At 39.6% G+C, this 20,336-nt stretch overlaps 1 protein-coding gene across 3 annotated transcripts in view; it reads right to left on the reverse strand.

Annotated features, from left to right (window-relative positions):
* Nucleotides 1-20,336, reverse strand: part of KIF1B (kinesin family member 1B) — a 128,022-nt gene that overhangs the window by 78,576 nt on the left and 29,110 nt on the right. For 2 of the 3 annotated variants that reach the window (XM_065421333.1, XM_065421334.1), the window contains exons 3-12: nucleotides 17,864-18,043; nucleotides 14,497-14,562; nucleotides 11,722-11,900; nucleotides 10,955-11,066; nucleotides 9,760-9,837; nucleotides 8,896-8,961; nucleotides 5,237-5,312; nucleotides 4,861-4,939; nucleotides 4,133-4,275; nucleotides 555-688 (exon numbers count right to left, since the gene is read on the reverse strand). In XM_065421333.1, coding sequence (XP_065277405.1) covers nucleotides 555-688; nucleotides 4,133-4,275; nucleotides 4,861-4,939; nucleotides 5,237-5,312; nucleotides 8,896-8,961; nucleotides 9,760-9,837; nucleotides 10,955-11,066; nucleotides 11,722-11,900; nucleotides 14,497-14,562; nucleotides 17,864-18,043 — 1,113 coding nt within the window. Of the gene's footprint in view, nucleotides 1-554; nucleotides 767-3,228; nucleotides 3,271-4,132; nucleotides 4,276-4,860; nucleotides 4,940-5,236; nucleotides 5,313-8,005; nucleotides 8,024-8,895; nucleotides 8,962-9,759; nucleotides 9,838-10,954; nucleotides 11,067-11,721; nucleotides 11,901-14,496; nucleotides 14,563-17,863; nucleotides 18,044-20,336 lie in introns of all 3 variants that reach the window. The other variant, XM_065421332.1, reaches the window with a different exon arrangement.

Below are 20,336 nucleotides of genomic sequence, written 5' to 3' on the forward strand. Positions count from 1 at the left end.
AAAGAAACCCTTCACTGTAATGCACTTTTGATGCTGTTCAATTCACACACATTTAGGACAAGGCTTCTATTGTCTGGATAAAGCAGGCTACTCTGTGTGCTTCACTTTTTAAACTGTGGGGGTAGGGTGAAGACCGTGACAGGGTTATGCTGTTCTTTTTTTAGTTTGGGTACATTTAGGTTTTTTTTTTTTTAAAGCTGATTGCATTGGCCAGTTCAGGGAGATGCTGAACAGGCCTCCCAAAACTCCCTTTGGCTACTCTGTTATTCAATCCTCTGTTACCACCACATAAGATTGTCAGCAAGTGTGCACTTGGATTACAGTTTGTTCTTGCCAAGTTTATTTCATAGTGGCTGAAGGCAAAAATCAAGCCCAGATCTTCATGAATGAAAAGCTTATACATGAACCCACTCCCCAACTTGTCCGACCCAGCTGCACTTTCTGGGGTGCAAGGGCAAAAATAGAAAGGCACAGGTCATGTTTTCATAGGAAGACATCTCCCCATTACGCAGACAACCAAAATTACATCCTGCTCAGTCTGCAATGGTACATACCTTCAAACGTTCAATGGCTTCCTCTCCTCCAGGTGTAGACATGATCCTCTCCTGTATGCTGGACACAGATGTTAAGCCCACCTGACTACTGAGAGAGCAGGAAGATGGAGATGCACTGAGGGACCCCATGGAGGCTGTGGAAAAATTGCCAGGGCGTTGATTCTCGGAGGCTAGCAAGTATCTATGTTTATTGTTCTGAAAATCTTTCAGATCTGGGAGACAGACAGACAGAAGGGAAGGCAGAAAGGAATAGACAAGGAGCAGAGAAAAGGGGAAAAGGAAGACAGGAAGGAAACACTAGTGTAAGAGGAAAGCATTTAAGCTGCAACACAGACAAGATTAATAGTTTTAGATGGCAGTTCTGAAACAAATCCTTTAAAACAAATATCCCTGAAATATAAAAAGTTGCATTCAGTCCTTGAGAATTGTAAATAAGGACTCCAGTGTAAACTAATGTTACCAGTAAACTCCTGCCAAAACAAAGTCAAAAACACTCAACAAGACACTGTAAACCAGAAGAATCCCCCTAATCTAGGTAACAGCTGGGCACTGCCCTATTCCTATGATACCTTCAGCCTTCTAACACAACTGGGCATTGTCACAGTGATGAGCAATGTGGGGCTGAAGGCTGGGAACAGAGATGGCCAGTTATCAGGAAATGTACTACTGGGCCAAAAAGCCTAAGCCACTAAGTTCAATCAAACTCATACCTAAGGAATCTGAAAGGAAAACAGTAATAAAAATCGTGATTTGCTGAATCTTAGTCTCCAAAGGTAATACGCCTGCTGAGATGCTACACAGAGCACAAGAGTAACTATAATTGCCTGTAGCTCAAGTTCCCCAAGGACAGGGTGCTGTAACCACCTATCCAGTCCTTGACAGGGTGAGTGATATGAGCATGGGCTCATGTTTATACCATTACATCTCATCCATCCTAATCTGCTGTGGAAAAAAGGATCCACAATATATAACAGGTTACCTTTCTGCTAGGATACCTGTGCAAATGGCTTGAAGAGGTGGCACTGTTAAGTCTCTTGATCATGACTTAGAATGAACACAGGGAAGCATTTCAAGAGATGCCTGGAATTTGAGGCAGCTCCAATAGTCTAAATACTGAAAACCCAGGAGGCCTGAAGATGTCTATGAAAGTAGAAAATACAGGTCATTTGCGTACCTTTCCTTCCATTAAAAGTTATCCAGAGACCACCTACTCTGATCTGAATCCAATCCAAATACACCTCACAAAAACCTTCACTTGTGTGTCAAAAACTGCTAACATGAGATGTTAGACAATTAAGTAGCTCAGGCCTCGCTGAGCCCCCCTCACACCTTCTCTCTTCCCACTCAGACCAATCCTGCCGACATAAACCTTCTGTCCTATTTCACACCAATTTAGCCCTGTAGTTAGTAGTTCCATCAACTCAGTTTGAAAACCGCCATCTGCAGATACAGGAAGTGGAAAAATACAGAAGAGGGAGAGCTGCCAGGTGGAGGCAAGCAGGTAGGACAGAGCAGGAAGGATGGGGTCTTGAAAGGCCAATGGGCACATGCACTCCCAAGGGACAAAGGAGGTAGCATTTGCAATCACTTTGGCTGTTGCTAAGTCCATACAGAACCTCTCTCTCAACATCATGCACATTTCTCTGGGTGATGCTGCAGCTGCTCACGGAGATGACAGATTTTTAGGCAACAAGCTTTAAGCAGCACCAAAAAAGGAAGGCCAGGCTGAGTCTTTACACTACCAGTATCTGAGTTCAGGAAATTTCAGACAGATCTCTTCCAGTCAGTATTGTTTTGGGGTGAGCAAGGGCTTTTGAAAAGGGCATAGGCATGGTCTAAAACAAAATAGTCTGCTTGGGACTTGCCTCCCCCCCCCCCCCCCCCCCAAAAAAATCTACAGAGAATCCATCGGTTCACAGAAGCAAGATATTTCTCTAAAGGTGGATTATAAAGAAGGAGGTACATTCCCTTTCACAGAAATAGTTGGTGAGGTCAGAAAGGAAAGTGCTGTTTTACTGAACGTTATTCTCTGAGCCTACTATCTAATTCTTATCAGTTTCCTCACATTAAGATTCCTTCTTTCAGAGGAAAACAAATCTGTTCTAGACAGCAGCTATACTAATACCAAAGAGATTGCTATTAGCACAAAGCACCCAACACCACACATGTGCAGAGGCTATCAAAGAAACATTCCCTTGGAGGAAATTATTATTGTTTCATTTTACTTTAGTTTAAAGAATCAATTCTCAAATGTAAAATATTAAGACACATTCTGGGTAAGAAAATAAGTCATGAGGCTAGCTGTCCAGGGGGAAGGGAACCGGTTTAACTTATGAACGTGAAAAAATATTCTAAAAGAAATAGATTTTGGAAGTTCAAATCAGAACCATTATTTGTAACAAAAAAATAGGTTGAAGTATAACCATCCTCAGTCTCCCCAAAACAAGGAAGCAACAGACGTATTAAAGAGTGGTTTCAACTTTGTGCTTTAACCAAAGGATGGCTCAGTAAGGGAGATGGAAGTTCATTTCATTTTCACAAAATAATAGACTCTGCAGTAACTGCTCTGTCTGGGATTTCCCTGTGAGGAATGCTGGCATGCAAAGCTCAGTTAAAAGCTGGCCCAGCAGAAGCAGATTAGCAAGTAAGAGCTATAGAACCACACAATACACACATTTGCCTCCACTTCCAGAGTAATCATCTCCGATTGAATCAACTGAAGGGAAGCAAGAGGGAAATACAAGAAGGGTCAAAGTTCAGGATCAACAGTGACACAGGAAGGGAAGAGAATACTTGGCATTTGAAAGAACAAAAACAGTTTTCAATTTCACATCCAAATTTTTGTTTTGATTTGTTCCAATCTAACAAAGTTCTGTTTTTGAACCTAAAACAAAGACTGCATCAAATGTGAACACTTTTGAATCTGAGCTGAGTTTTTTTTTTTCTTAATCTATTCTCTTGAACAAATAATGATAGAAGATATATACAAGTTACAAACTTCACATTGCCTGTGATTAAATCAGGGTCTTCCCTTCACAGGAAAATAAGCACCGCAAGTCAGAAAAAACATTCACTCTTTACATACATTTTAACAGAGATTTTTTCTACTATGAACTAAAGGAAAACCAGTTTGCCACAAAAACTAACACTCATCTTCAAGGCATCTCCTGTAAAAGGAATTAAGTCACAGCCCAAATTCTCAAAGAATTTAGCATGGAAGATTTTAGCTTGTTTTCTGTGTTGGAGGTGAAGGTCAGAAAAACAGGACAAATCCAAGACAGCATCCTCAAACTTTTCTTTGCAGGCAAGAGACAGAGGAGCAGAGTTTGAATCTGATGTAGCAGGAACATAAAAAGGTGCTAGGGCATGTTATTTACAGAAGGGGATAGAGACAACCACTCACCAAAGCAATGTGAAAAAAAATTAAATTAAATTGTGAAGTACTGAAATTTAATGACTACACCCCCTTCCCACACAAACCCAGCTTTCTCCAGCTCTAGGGCCTTGGTAATTAGTTTAGTTCCTGCAGCAGAGCACAGCCCCATGATGGAAAGGACTGGACTGCTTAACCCACTTACTGTCAATAATATCTCCTAGCCCTTGGGCACGCAGGAGATCCTTGAGCCTCGTCACCTCCTCCTTCAGCTCACGCACCAGCTTGGCATTGGGGTCTTCATTGATAACAGCATTGCACTTGATCTGCTTTGCACGATCTGCATATCTGGAAGCAGTCAAAAGACATACTAGTTTGGTTTTATATGGGACATATACAGCAAGTCTCTACAGTCCTATACAAGTCCCTGCTGTTATTTCAGATTAAGAAGATGCTGGATCAAGCAGCTTTACCTCAGAAGTGCTGTAGAGTAAGGAGCAGGGGCCACACTGAAAGGTTTTAAGCTCCAGCTACTCCTTAGACTCCACTGAAGTTTTAGGTACTCAACACCTTTGAGAAATCAGGCCTAGGGTGTTACCAGGGAAGCCATTTTAAACTGGGTTCTCTTCATGCATAAGATTATTTCTCTTTTGCACCATTAGACAGAAATTTCATCCTCATCTATAAGTACAGAAAACTTGGAACTGGTCAAACTAAACTTACCTGATTAAGTGAAGCAACTACACCCTCTCCTCTTGTTCACACACCACAGGACTGGGGTTCACTTTAGAATGATGGATTTTACAATACACAGCGTAGTCCCCTGGAACGCTCAGTTTTGCCTAATGCATGTTTCACAATAGGAAGGATGGGCACCTAGATACCTGAGCTGAAAGCTAAACATTTCCACTCCAGATTAGAGGCTAAAAGTACCTTAAAGTGCTCAAAGTTTCATCATAGTTGATATCTGCCGGACTCAGAGCAGCAACCATGGCAGTTCTGGAGTTTCCACCTATAATGAACAAGCAAGGTTTTAAATGAAGTTGCACTGGCACCTTGTAATGAGTATATTCTTGAATGTCAGTATTTCCCAGCCTAAACAATATCCATATTACAGTGTTCAACAAAATTACACAAAGTAGTAATAAGTAAACCCAGGGTAAATAAAACAGCTGTAACAATAATAGTATGACTTAAAAATAGATACTTCCATATTTAATACCCATATCATACAATGGATTGAGGCAGAAAATTGCTATGAAACACATGAAAATGGAGGGAAATATTGGCAGAGTCAGATTAGTCATACCTAGATTTTCCCGAAGTAGCCACGTTAGCACAGAATCCCTGTATGGAATAAAGTCTGTCTTCTTCTTCTTCTTACTCTACAAAAGAGAGACACTTATTACTGAACAATAGTACCTGGAAAATGAAAAATTGAGTTTAGGAAAAAGGTAGAAATCATAATTGAACAGATCTCTTTTCTTAGATGCTTTAATCTTTCAAGGAGATGGAAAAGTATATGCAGTTTATTGTAGAAAGTTGAATGCAATGAGAACAAGGTTGGAAGAAGAAGTGGAACTTAATCTCTGTGGCAGGCTGCAAGTCGCTGATTAGACTAAGAATCTGGGGTGATCATGTCAATGTCTGGCAGCAGTTGAAGGGGGCTGCTATGCACATGAGAGAATCAGAGCACACATCAGAAGAGAAGATTATTAAGATGCTGGACAACAGGGCTGGTAAAGCCATACATCAGATTCCATACACAAAATTAAAGGAGGGATACTGTACTGACCTTTGGAAAAGGTATATTACAGGCTATGAAGATGATAAAGCAACTTTAGGGTCAGAGAAAGCAGCGGTTGGGGAAATGTGATTAGAAGAGAGCAGATCAAGAGGGGAAATGAGAAATGGAAGAGGTATAAACTCTAAACGGATAGAAGACAGTGGATGCTATGTAGGGTGACCAGATGTCCAGATATTATCAGGACTGTCCAGATACTAGGGGCTTTGCCTTACATACACAAGTATACCTCCACCCCCCACACCACCCCCTAAAAAGAGAGTCTTGATTTTTCACATTTGCTATCTGGTCATCTTAATGCTATGAGCCAAACAAAGGACTGGAAAATTAAACACTACCAACAGCGACATCATAAGCTGAACCAAACGCACACTGTAAACGTAGTTCCTCCATTTCCTTACTTTTAATATTTCTGCCCAACTACTTTACTCTCTCTGATTTTGTTATTTCCTTCATCTATAAATAGCAATACAAGTGCTTTGGCTGCATTATCCCTCCTCCACCAAATAGTGATCCACCTAGGTAGTGTTTTCACAAGCTACTTTTTAAAATCAAATTTGAAGTACAATCAGAAACTAACTGGAAAGCATAAGATAAACATTTATGTAAGTGGACAGGTGAAGGAACCAAACAGGATGAACAGCCCTGCTTCCACACAGAAACATTACTGACTTTTAGATCATTAAAAAAAAAAAATCGCATGCAACCTGTACTTGGACACAGAACTAATGTTTCCTTTGGATGTTAAATGCCATTGCAATTAACACTCCATGAGCTGGGATAAATATTTTATTTGTTGCAATTTTAAACTCTCCTGACAGTCTCACAGTGGGAATGCAAAGGATAATGAGCCCACATGACTTGCTCAGAATACTCCTTAAAGGAAGGGTTATTCTGCATATGGAGAAAAACCCCATACAGTGGTTAAATTCTCCAGAACTAGTATCAGGATTTTTAAGTTTAGACAATAATAAAGCTTAATACACAAGGGAAAGGCTCTCAAGCTAAAACCCACTTTCCCTTTCAGGTTGTTGGGCTTTATGCTTTTCTGGAAAGCCAGAGAAGCAATTTGGAAAGACAGGGCTGGAGGGACACAGGTGGAAGAACATTTAATAAGTGACTCAGGAAAACGCAAAGATGATTAGGAAATGTGAGGACAAGGGAGAGATCAAAAAGGACAGTAAGACTGAGTCAATGAAATTAGAAGCATGAGCACAAAGGGTGTTTTGTTTTATTATTTGTTTTTTAAGTAGCCTTGTACCTGGCTGCAGTTTAGTGGGATTTGGGGACTGCTCAAACAAAACACAAGCTCACAATGCAGACAGCTCCCCAAGTCTTCAAGCATTCTGTCAATCAAGGTCTTTATAAAAGGTTATAAGAAGAAATCCTTTGCGGGCAAGGAACAGACTTCCCTACAAATTCCACTGTAAATATTTTCCATTCCCCACCCTTCTTAGCTCCCCAACTTGATTTTGATATATGAGCAGCAATTAGGGGTCATCCATGAAAGATCTCTGCAGAATGGGGTCCTTTGTCATCTGCTGACATGTGCAAGAGAGCAGGGAGGGAGATTAGCAGACATACACCTAGTTTCAAGTACTGCCACAAGTTTAATTCTACAAGACACTATTAATGTAAGATTTGATTGTGCAATAGTAGTTTTGACTAGATGTTATGTGAAAGTCACCTTACTAACACTCAAAAGGTGATTACTGCACAAAAGGGAGTACCAGCCTTATAAAAATTATTTTCCCCTACTTGCCTCAGGCGAGTAACCTTTTGATGGACAAGTAAAAGGAGTAAAAACTGCACATCAAAGCTTGTAAATTTTCATGGCAATTTTATAAGGTTAGCATAAACTGCAACCTGTGAGGCATCCTTTGGTGTGAAGGAAAAGAGTATGGGAAACCACTTGTAGTAAGCAAAGACGTTAAGATATTAAGTATTCCTAAGAAAAATGTCACCCACAAATCAGGAGCAGGGATGTAGTATAAAACTGTATTTATTCTTAAACATTCATTACACCTGCATTTTCTCTTTTCCCCAACCCTAACAAGAACATTTTTAATTTTGAGTTTTAGTACTGCTTTTCCTCATTACTTCATGGTCATGCCAATAAGCCTCTTCACTAAGTAAAATTCAGTCTACAACCCAAATCAAATGGTCATGGAAGCTCTTGACAGATCCCTGCTCTTGGTTTCCCAGGTGAAACGCATCTGGCTCTACATCAGTCTACTAGGACTGAACATTCATGGTTACTCAGCCCCACCATACCTTATTGGTGCAGTTATCCTAAAGTTGAAAGCATTAAAGGAAGAGGAAGAAAGAACACAAGATGAGCGACTGAACAAGACAGACTAGACCATTTAAATTGTTACGCTGGAGGTTATGCATTGAATATTGCTTTTCTGAGGAACCAAATGAATGAGAATTGAATCTCCCAGAAAGCACTTAAATTAATTAGAAAGCAGTTAAGTCCAGTCAGACTGTCCCAAAGGTTAAATTTTCTGTAACCTAAGTGCACAGCAGCAGCTTTTCCAACATGCTGTCCCATTGCAACTGCAATGGAAGAAGCATTTTTATGCTACTCTATGATTACCTGTTTAGATTATAGGATACTTTCCTGCAGTTTAGACATCAGGATAAAATTTCAGTTTTACAGTAGAATAACCCAAAGACCAAATGATTGAATACGACCCCTTATCATTCAAATCAAGGAAACTCCCAACAGGATGTATAAAGCTCTTCTTTTAATCAAAAAATGTCTGCTGCTTTAAAAAAAAAAAAGCAAAATAAAAAAAATCACAACATTCAATATGTAAACATGTACTCTATTTGCTTTACTTCTTACAAATTTTATGCAAAAGCCTACAAACATTTGTACTTCACGGCTTCTTCCTAGCTAAGTAAATCAATGCTCCTGTCTTACTGCGAGCAAGTCCTGCACCAGAACCCATGAGATTAATAGATATTAACAACCTTGCATGTATCTATCAAAAAATAAATATAAAAAAGGCTCAACTAGGCCAAGTACAGAGGTTAGCAAAGTAGATGGAAGGGCCTTGCTGGATTATATGGTCTCTTGCTGTTCCAGAATATTACCAAGCAGTGGAAGGCTTGTAAAGATGACAACTTCCTCTAGATAGATGCAATACTGTACTTACCACTTCTGCCAAGGCTGAAATTACTTTGCCCAGTGTTGTGAGAGACTTGTTGATATTCGCTCCTTCCTGGAAAGACAATTATTTGATGTGGTGATTCACACTACTCAAACAGGAACTCTGGTCCAGACTAAAAGGAGCTGGAGATCATGGCAAGTGTCATTGTGAAAGTAGATGTCTTAGATTTACAATAAAGTTAGTTTTACTGTGATCACACTGCCATGATTATCTGGGTCTTAACATTCATTTATCACACAGGTACCTCCACTAATTTTATCCTCTAAAGCTGACCAAAACATGGGATACCGGTCTAAAAAAAGCTGCTTCATGAAGAAAACCCTTACACCCACCATATAAAAATCACACATATTAGTGAAGGCAAAGGTAGATATTTTAAAATATCAGAATTAAAACAGAACCCACAAACATTTTCATGCCATGTGTTATGTTTTTCTTTTAAGTATCCCAATATGAGAATTACATGCAATCACGCAACTGAACAAACAGTCTCTGAAAATAGGGGGCCTCTTTGGTTTTAGACAGCATACTGAAGAGGTCTCATTTTTGCACAATAGCCAATGTGTTCAAGAACAAAGGACTATTGTAACATATCCATTATACCAGCCATAGAAAGATTTAAAAAAAAAAAAAAAAAAAAAATCAAATTGTTACTATTCCACAGCGTCATTGATCAATGGGGCTGAAGTTCTGGATCTTTGATAGGACTGAATTTTTTATATTCTTATTTTAGTTATTTTCTCCTCCATTCATTACTTAATAAGCAAAAGAGTATCCTCAGACATCAGACTAATACACCATTTTCTCCTTCCTCCCTCATACAGCAGTGGCCCAACGCAATCCCATTACCTTTAAGCGAGTCCCTTTGGCACCAGTTGAGTCTGCTCTCTCACTCCCAGCTAGATCCACAAGGCTAATCTTGCTGACCTAAAGAGGGAACACAGCAATAGTCAGAACTAGTTCTGGTGGAATTAGAACAAGAGAAAAGTAAGTCTGATACCCCATGATTCATGAACTATTCTACTGTCCAAAATCATGATAGCCTGCTACAGATTCTACAGCTGTACTGTTTTTATTGGCAATCAATTTCAGAGAAGCAAAGCTGTTTCTGCATTAGGATAAATACATTCTGTTTTAAAGTGCAGCTATACTCTGAAAAATAACTAAAAGAAAGAATATTGTTTCATAAGTATGTAAGGACTTCCAGAGCAAACTGAGTCAAAAGATAATTTAATAGCTAGTGCTGCAAATAACCTAGGATCTAGAAAGAAAAAAAGGCATGCTATGTTTTATTCATATTTGTATATGAAAAATCAGTAATAAGGAACTGGGACAACAGTAGAATAGAATGCAGGCCACTATCCCATAACCCTGAAGAGCCAAAACAATTCAGGAGGGAAAAACTTGGGTTTTGTCAGCACAGGCAACAGATCTGACCTAAATACACACTGGGATCAGATATGTGAAAATGGTTCATTTGTTATATAGTCACTTTTGCATACAGAGCCTCTTTGCTCTTCCACTACCCAAACCAACAGCAAGGCCAAACAACTCCACTCATACAGAATGCACTTCCTTTTAACATGCAAATTCCACCTGTTTTGTTTTGCCTGAGTATTACTAAAGCAGGCCTATGCCTGAGAGAGGCTGCGGAGGATAGTTAACGAGGCAGCAATTAGTTAGGCCCTGCCAAGCAGAAACACTGAAGCTTCTGTGTACAAGCAGGAGGAAATTTTATTTCCCAGCTCATTCCAGATCCATCTTTCCTACCTCCTCCCCACCCCACCACCTCTATATCTTTGCCATGCCTGCTTCCCCCATCTCAGCCACTACTTCAAACACAGTTTAGGAACAGAGCCCAGAAAACAAAACAAAAAAACACAACAGTAATAAAAGTGCTCTGACAGGGTTGATATGGCATAAGTAAATTCTCCCCCACTGAGAAGTACATCATGATGTGAGACAATTCCTACTTCCACCCCCAGTAAAATGAAGTAATTGAAAGCAGAATTAAGGTGATGGTCAGTTTTCCTCACTCCTCTACCTTCTCCGTGCAAAGGTCAGTTTCTGTGTCATGTCTCTTCTGAGTAAAGACAATCGTAAATACAGCGTGAGAGCGGCTACTTGTTTCATTCATGTTTGTAGCTGCCACGGTCCTAAAAAATAAAAAAATAGACATTCATTTTTTTAAAATGATCAGTTGGCTCCATGCTGCAACTACAGTTATCTGAACAGTTTATACCGAGTACTGTCAATCTACACAATTACCTGTGCTTCCCTAATGCTACCCCTACTCCTCTCTCTGCACCAGTCTCGTTACATCATTCTTCCTTTCTCCATAGCCTGCTATATGGATTAACCAACCAGAGAGTATGGCTGACAGGCCAACTTTACTCTTCCTCACCTTTTGGGTGGCTAGAAGTAGATTTTATTTTAACTGATTTATCACTGTATTTTTGTATACAGAGAAAGCTAAAATTAAAAGGCATGTTACCAGAAAGAACTGCAACTAACGTATTTTACCAAAAGCTACTGCAAACATAAGGCATCAATAAAATGACTTGCGAAACCATTTCATAATACAAATTAGTGTTTGCGTCTAAATTGCATTAATGCACCAAAGTGTATTTTCACACCAGGTTTAATTCCTTTAGCAATTTTTAATGCAAGTTCTAGCTCCACATATGACAAGAGCTGCACAAAGGGGATTTCAAAACTGGCACTGTATGTCATGGTCCCAGCTGTGGAGCAAGAACACCACCCCACCACCACCCCAACTGGTACTGAGTACACATCCACATCATAACCAACCTGGCTTTGTTCCCAGCATCCATGAGGTCTGCAATGTCTGTATAAGAGGTGACTGCTAACTTGGACAGGTCCTCCACATAGGGTCCGAGCAGAGGATGCTCTCGCACCCGCAAGTTCCCCTTGTTCTTCGGGTTCAATAAATCTCTGACTCTCTCACAATAAATCTCCATGTAACTGACCTGTGAATAGATTTGCATGGATAATTTACAGGTCTGGAAGGCCTCATTTTCTGTTGAGTGAAGCTCTGCAGCATTTTAGAGCACCACCATTAGGAAGGAGTCCTTCAGTTAAAAGGTGCATCCACAATTAAGATGTGGCAGCTTGACACACTCAAGGGGAGAAGGTGAGAGCAATCCCACATTAGGTCTAAAATGTAAGCTTCACACTCTATCCATAGCAGTTTCTCTCCTCAACTTTTTCCTGGTTGGTCCAAACTAATATGTGCGCTGCGGATCTTACTTTCCAGAAACTGTGCCACTTAATTCAAATCCACTACTTATGTAGATTCCATGATGAAATGAAGAGTTAGTAAAATACATCTTTGAGATACAGCAGAATATGGGGCTTAATGTTCAATCATGCCACTTTTGGCTCTCTAGTATTTAAAGCAGCACAAACTGCAGGCCAGATAAAAATCCCAAGCCTCCAATGCGCTAACAATGCCAACTATAGTTACATGTCAGACCTGCACACTAACTCCAGCACAATTACAAAGCTAAAATTCTCTTAAGAGCATAATTTTTAATTGGCATGTTTCTCAGGGCACCAAGCTTATCACATGTTAACAGATACTTAGTGACTTCAGCATCCAAAATATTAAATGACACAGTAAATTATTCACTTTCATTCTGTGGGAAGAATTCAGATGGAAGCAGCAGTTTTAGAAATACAAAAAGGAACCCCAAATATCTAAACCAGGACCAAAACCCAGAGACAAAGGAACTTAAAATATCAAGAGGGTCAATGTTTATTTTAACATTTACATAATTTCTGCAACCCAGTTCTAGCCTTTCCCCCACCCAGTTTGTCCCATGTCCACTCTCAGAGCCTTCTATCACAATGAAGATCATTTTTCTGGCTTCCTTGCACAGCTCTCTCTGGACTCATCATCCACTCTTGCATCAAATAGTAGAAACAGTTTGAAAGTATGTTGCTCTTTCCATTCACAAGTATTAAGCATGCTGTTCCAGTGACATTCCCACCCTCTGATTAAGCTCAAGTTCCAAAGTGACCCAATGCTTTAAAACCTATTAAACGGACCAACTTTCCTGACTGTATATCAGTAGCCTTTTCACAGCTCTAGAATTAACTAAAAGCTAATAATTGGAGTCATCTGCTTACTTAAAAGAAATGGATACAAAAACAAGACAATTAAGTTGGATTTGATTTCTTTATTTCAGAGCTTGCAGCACATTATTCTGTTTTATGTTAACTGGTCCATTAAAATCAGTGCAAATATTTTTCCTTTTAGAGTTTTCACATTTTTCCCAATTGCATACTCTGACCCCAAATGAGAAAGATAGGTTGAGAAAGTTACTAATTTCAGGAAGCTATATGAAAAGATGAGTCCTGAAGAAGAGCACTGTATGAGCTCAAAAGCTTGTCTTTCTTACCAAAACAAGTTGGTCCAAAAAAAAAAAAAAAAAAAAAAAAAAAAAAAAAAGGATATTACCCTCACCCACCTTGCTTCTGAAAAGAAGAGGGCATTCTAAACATTGTGGATAAAGACAGTCATCTCAAAGTTCTAATACTTTCAACCAAATTCCTTGTGCAAACAGGTTCTAAATTTTTATGAGTAACATTCAGTTCAAGAGAGTCAGTCTGGGGTCTGCTCTGAAAAAAACTAACTAAAAATTGATTTGAGTTCCACAAATGTTGTCTAATTGTTAAATTTGTTTAGTTTACACATTTAAAAGATCATTTTACTAAATGCCCTGCAATCTCACACTGGGAGCTGAGACTCAAGCTGCACTCTGATTTACCCCATCACCACCTGTATGAAAAGATTCTGCAGTCAGAACTTGGTTACAAAACTTGTGTGACCCAGAAGAGAATCCAGCTGATTATCTCTTAATTGTGCTGACTTGGAGACTAACAGGAATAGACTTATTTGTCTGGAAAGTGAGCAATTATAGCTAAACACACGGAGCAGATCTGCCAACCAAAGTGCTATTTTTACAGTCCACATTTTAATCCTTTGCCAACTACGAACATACAGATCTTCCTGCACATTCACTTGGCTAGTAGCCTGGAAATTGCCTTTGTTCTAGGACTTAGCACAGAGGACTAGTTTGGTCAGTTGGGGCTCAGTCTATACATTCCCTTCCTGTCAATTTTTTTTCCAGTACATATTCTGCATGAACTGTGTTCCCATTCCACTTATAGAAGAGAATGGCACCCCCCAGTAGCAGGCTAACAGAAGATTCCTGCGTAAGATTGCAACATCAGCTATTCTAAACTAGGCCTACGTTTAATAAGAACTAAAATAATGACTAAAGGCAATTAAGAGAGTACACACTGAATAGGTTTCCCAACCAATAGTGGTAAAATGTTTGCAAGTTCATTTTAAGGCTTTTCAGGCCCAGAATCTACATTCATACAGACTAGTTTACCTTAGAAAGGCTTTGTTCATACATTTGTGTCAGGCGAGAAAGGGGAGTCGAGTGTTCATGAACATATGAAGCAGAAAACAATACCAACGATGTAGCAGCTTCTTCAGATTAGCAGCCTCATACCCACTAACAGTAACATACCTCAGTCCACCAGTGTACTTACCTCCACAGAATAGGACATCTCCTCATTACTGTTGTCATTGATTTGCTCAAACAGTTCTTCACACAGCTAGAGAGAGAGTAAGCCTGAGTCAGACAGCAGTCATGAGTGAGCAATGACAAATAATTACTGTGACTCAATCTGTTCTCCTTCTACCCTTCCTATCTCCAAAAGTCACTTTAATTACATCAAACCACCACTGCAGTGTCCTGGTAAAAATGCAGTTAAACCCCATCCCCAATCACTAGTATTCAATCCTTTTATTTCTCTCATCAACTATGCCTCAGTTTAACCAACATTAATCTGCAATACAAAAACAGAATTACTCAACATAAGCATTAGCAAGACAAGGTGGGTGAGGTAATATCTTCTATTAATCTATTGGACCAACTTCTGTTGGTGAAAAATGAACTTTTGAGCTTACACAGAGCTTTTCTTTGGGTCTGGGAAAGGTGCTCTGTGTCAGAACTAAATAAGGGTTCCATTATGGGGTGGTAGATGACAACTAGGGGTCATTTCCCCCTCCCCCACTGAAGCAGGTTGTCTCCTACAACTGCAGAGGTATTAACTGCCCACTTCACCTTGAATGGGTCTTTTGCAACAGGTGTTAACTCTAACCGTTCCACTTTGTATTTAGCAGTGACACTGAGAACCTTTCCCAGACCCAAAGGAAAAGCTCTGGAATTCATCTTTTTCCATCAACAGAAGTTGGTCCAATAGTTTTACCTCACCCACCTTGTCTCTCTAATATCCTGGGATCAACACAGCTACAGCTCCACAGTACAAAAATGACAGTAACAATTGAAATAAGAAAAACAGATTATAAATTCTAGAGAATGAGACGATTAAAAATATTAAATCCTCTCCCATCTGGCCATAAAAAAAATTATATATGGTTATTTTTAGGAGAATAATCCTCAGAGTCCATTGGTTTGACAAAGTTCCAGGAATCATATTTGAGGCAACTAGTAGACGCTTAAAATCAGCTAGTAACTTGTTCATATGAAGGCTGCTGAAGCTACCCAGACAGACTCTATAGGAGAGATTCTGCTTTGTTTGAGGCTTGTATTTTGCTTACTTAAAATTAAGATAAACAATTGAAGCTACCAATAGTGGAGCAGCATATGTTATAGCTGGAAATGCATTAGAAGAATTGGGACTGCAGCGGGGGGAAGCATGGGTATGGAAAAGGATAGAGGGTAGAAGTAAGCCTCAGGGGCATCAGTACCTAAACAAGCCATTGCCTGTAAGATATGCAGCAGTGTGGACAGAGTGCCAGGGGATTTTAGGAGCACACACTCCGAACAGTTAAGTCAGTGCATGGTTTTAAGATATCACTATTTTAGACCTCCACATAGATGTGTCAGAGGTTGGCTGGTAGGGGATCTAGTGAACATGAGAAAGTGGAAGACCACAGACTACGTTTGTGCATGGAGGACAATTTTGCCCCTCCTGCGTATATTTGTGTGCAGGGAAGGCAGAGGAATCAGTGAGTATATTCCATACAGAAATAATGCTTTCCCTTGTAGATAGATAGTTGGTTTTTTTCTTCTGTGGGATAATCTCTCAACAAGATGCAACTGGAGGAAGGGAGGGAGGAGAGGCTAGTAAGAACCTAAAGTAGATAACAGGAGCAATATTCTGGTTAGCTAGTTTTTAACATGGCCTTTGATTTGTATAACCTTAGGGAGCTAGAAAGATGAAAAAGCATCCCCAAATTTAAAGTGGAAAAAGCAAATGAAGAAACATCAAGTTTCTGCGTAAAGGCTTTGGACCCATTTCAGGTGTTATGCTCAAAAAGGTGTTGAATTCACAGACGAAAAACAAGGTGTTAGATGTATGAACAACATTCCTTATTAACTATGCTCTGCACACATCTATGAGTAAAGTTTTCCCAAACATGGTTGACATTTACACCTAACCTATGTGCCACTGCTAGTGGCGACAGAACACTTGTTATGTATTTGACTGCAGAGGTTTGAGCCATTAGCTTTCCGTTCTCTATTTCATACCTGGGGCATAGAGCCAGTAACTCCTGCTGCTGATCCTATAGCAGAACGATGACAGACTATTCAGCAAATTTATTTGAGGCTGAAACCCAATCTCCACTTTAACGGGAAAACTCCTTCCAAAACATGCACACAACATATCACCAATGCCAGGACAACATGAGAGCTGGGCTGAGTGTGGCAAAAGCACCATGCAGCCAATATCTTGAACATTAGACATACCTGGTACAGTCTTAATGAAATATCCTCAGCCATGAATTTCCCAGGGCATTCTTTCAGGCTCTTTACGTTGTCATGGACTAAAACTTGTCTCAAAATAAATGCTTTTTTGGGGATAGGGTTAGTTTAGTGTGTTTATACAAATCAGTATCTCAACTTTCCTACCTATTTTATTTCTCACTTAGTAATCTATATGCAAATATATACACACTGCTAAAGGACAGCGAGACATTCATTTCCCAGGGTGGAAAGACAAAACGGATTCTCCAGACCTCTCTCTCTCTCTCTCTCTACTGAGAGTTTCATCAATGACACCACCTCTTGGATTCTTACTGAATAAGTATTCCTGTACTGTCCTGTCAACAATCAGAGTAAAAGCCAGGAAACTCCGTAGAATCAGACATTTATCTTACCTTACTGAGTTATTTTCGTTTTTTTGTTTGTTTGGGGAAGAATTACAAAAGGGCAGATACTGCACTAAGTATTTTGTTCTTGGTTTTAAATTCTGTAGAACTGTTCTCTTCGGAATAATTTCTCTACTTCTCCTAAATCTGAGTCACTTGTTCTTACACTTCTTTTTAGTTGCCTGAGGTAGAGGTTAAACGTGACAGACGTTATATCTCCTCTGAACAATCTACACTCAAGATATACGCCGCATTTATTCTACAAAAACAGCTAAGTTTAAACAGTTGAGAAGTACACCTCTACCTCGATATAATGCTGTCCTCGGGAGCCAAAAAAAGTACCGCGTTATAGGTGAAACTGCGTTATATCGAACTTGCTTTGATCCGCCGGAGTGCGCAACCCCGCCCCCCCCAGAGCACTGCATTACCGCGTTATATCCGAATTAGTGTTATAACGGGTCGCGTTATATCAGGGTACAGGTATATGTTTGCAACCAAGCTGTGCTGTATCATGTTGGTTTCTTGCAAGTATGGACAGAAAACATGATTTTATAATCATGTTAGACAGCAGTGGTAGCCTATGTCAAGACTGACTGCACCAGATCCAAGGTCTATGCTTTCCCTCCTGAAAAGTAAGATTTGGTTCTTTGTGAACCATTACTGCAAGGTAACAAATGATACAGTAGCAAACATTTAAATATGTTTTGTGAAGTAAATACCCAGCCTGGGCTTTGTTACCTGTGGGATGATGCCTGCCTGGCTTTCCTCCTGTTTGCCCATCATGGTGTAGGATTTCCCAGCTCCAGTCTGCCCATAGGCGAAGATACACACATTGTAGCCCTCAAAGGCATGTAACAGCATCTCCTTCCCAATATCATTGTACACACGGTTCTGAGACGCAAAGCAGGGATCATCAGGCTGCAAAGATTAAAAGAGAATAAATACTGCCTTCTACTCCCACCCCAGAGGTCTAAATTCAGAAAGGTATTAAGAGTTATTTCACACTTAAAGAAACCTTGTGGGTCAACCCACAGTGGAAGGTAATGTTGGTGCTTCTCTTACAGACAGGTTTTCCCAAGACAGTACCAGTTGAAGCAGAATGAAAACAACTATTTAGGCAATGTCACTCTGCTGGTGGGGAAGTAATCTATCTATTACCATTGCTGATACTGCTGAAGAAGTTCTGTGCAAAATCCCACAGATAGTATTTTGAGTGTGTAAGAAGGGAGAACAAGCACAGAGTTAAAAAGAGGATCAAAGTGAACAAAGAAGGGATGGGGCAGGAAATCTCAGATGGGTTAAGGCTGGACAGGGACCGGGGGGGTGGGGTGGAAAGCATTTTTTTTTTTTAAGTGAAAATTGTATTTGAGTTCCAGTTACCAGTCTCAACAAGCCATGAAAATGAATTAAGCGGTTTTGCATCTGTCAGATTCCATTTTCTACATCCCAATCTTGATTTATAATTACAGTACAACTTCACAAATTTGTATTAATGACTACAAACCCACTGTGAATTGATACACTTTTCCAAGTTAGCAAGTAGGTGAACAAAGCAAGAGTCAGGACAATGTATCAAAACAATTTCATTTTGGCAACGACAGTTTAGTATTGATAACACTTAACTACCTGATGTATATTTTGTCTCTCTAGGCATTTGTATTGTGCTTATCTAAAATTCAGCATGATGTAAAACAACGATGCCCTACTAACACAAGAACTTACTACAGCCTCATCTACTACTCAAGCTTTGCAGAGAAGGGAGACCACTGTTTGTGTATGCACAAATTAGCAAATTTTTACAGTATTTTAAAAGGTCTCCGAATTTCTAAAATGTAAGTGTGTGGCATTAATGTACTGGGGAGGGAAAATATCAAGAGCTCTGCTTGAGAGTCAAGTAGAAGCATGAACAATTTTGTTCCTGTTAAATCAATGTGAGAAGTTTGATTTTCATTTATTTTACTGAATGACAAAAAGCAAATATAGCCTCAAAATCCTTATGCTGAATATGGAAATCCTAGTCCAAGAAATAGTGGAGCAGATTAATTCTGAAGTTATTTGCCCTGCCAACTCCTCTATGGAAAACAACATTCAGGGGATTTTTAATAAATTGACTAAGATGGAAACCAACCTGGAAACACACTGTGGAAAAGTACAGCACTTGGACAGTATGATTAAATTCTCTGAAAACCATGATGCTGAACAAAGAGGAGCTAATTACAAAACTAGCAGAGGGCAGTATGGTTACAGACCATCAAATCAAGATCCCAAAATAAAGGAGTTCTAGGTGTTCCTCCTCTCAGGCCTATTTTCTATGGAAAGTACTACGCCAAAAGTCCTGAATCCAAGGGTAAAAGATTTGACTTTGAAAAAGCCTACTACACTCCTACAACGGAAAGCCAACGGAAAGCCCTAGAGAGGAAGCACCATCAAAACTGTCTGATCAGAAGGATCAAGGTAGAGTTTTGCTTGCTGCATGTACTATAAAAAGTGCAATTTAAATGGGGTCAAACTGCTGTATTACCCAGATCTGAGTGCAACCTCAGAGGCTATTCTAAGACTTTTTGTGAACAAAAACAGAATCCTCCATTTTGTAGCTGGTGAAGTTCTGTCACTTTCAATGAGAAATCATTGTATTTTGGGATCAGACATCAGCATCCAATTACTTGACTCTACCCAACACACTGCTCAAGGCAAGGTCTAGGACACAAAGATAACTGACAGAATTCACTGTGTATATTAACATCCCCTTTTGTTGACATGCTCCCCTTCTCCTTTGGCTAGCTGGAGAAGCCATTGTTGAATTATTTGGCAACAGTTTTCTTAATGCAATATATTATACATTACAAGTGAGATGGTTTTCTGCTGCATCGATTAGAAAAGATTACATTGATGGTGTAAAACCAGAACACCTTTTGTAGCAATTTCCTTTTAATGATTACTCAGATATTCTCTCTCTCCCCTCATAGCAGTGGACACTGACACCATTGGAAGAATGGTCATGCTGTAATAGGAGTGCTGGTTGATTTTAATAATTAGACTGCAACTTTAATAGCAAGTTCTTCTTAAAGATGTGCAGGACCTAAAATGACAGCAAAAGCTGTGGCTACAAAAGCCATGTTTTCATCTATTAGGGTTTAGTCTGTATAGTGCTCATGGTGTTTTTGCATCTCTGCTTGATCTAGGTAATATAATTGTATGGTTTCTTCACAAC

Source organism: Emys orbicularis, chromosome 22 (genome assembly GCF_028017835.1).
Source record: "Emys orbicularis isolate rEmyOrb1 chromosome 22, rEmyOrb1.hap1, whole genome shotgun sequence".
NCBI lineage: Eukaryota > Metazoa > Chordata > Testudines > Emydidae > Emys > Emys orbicularis.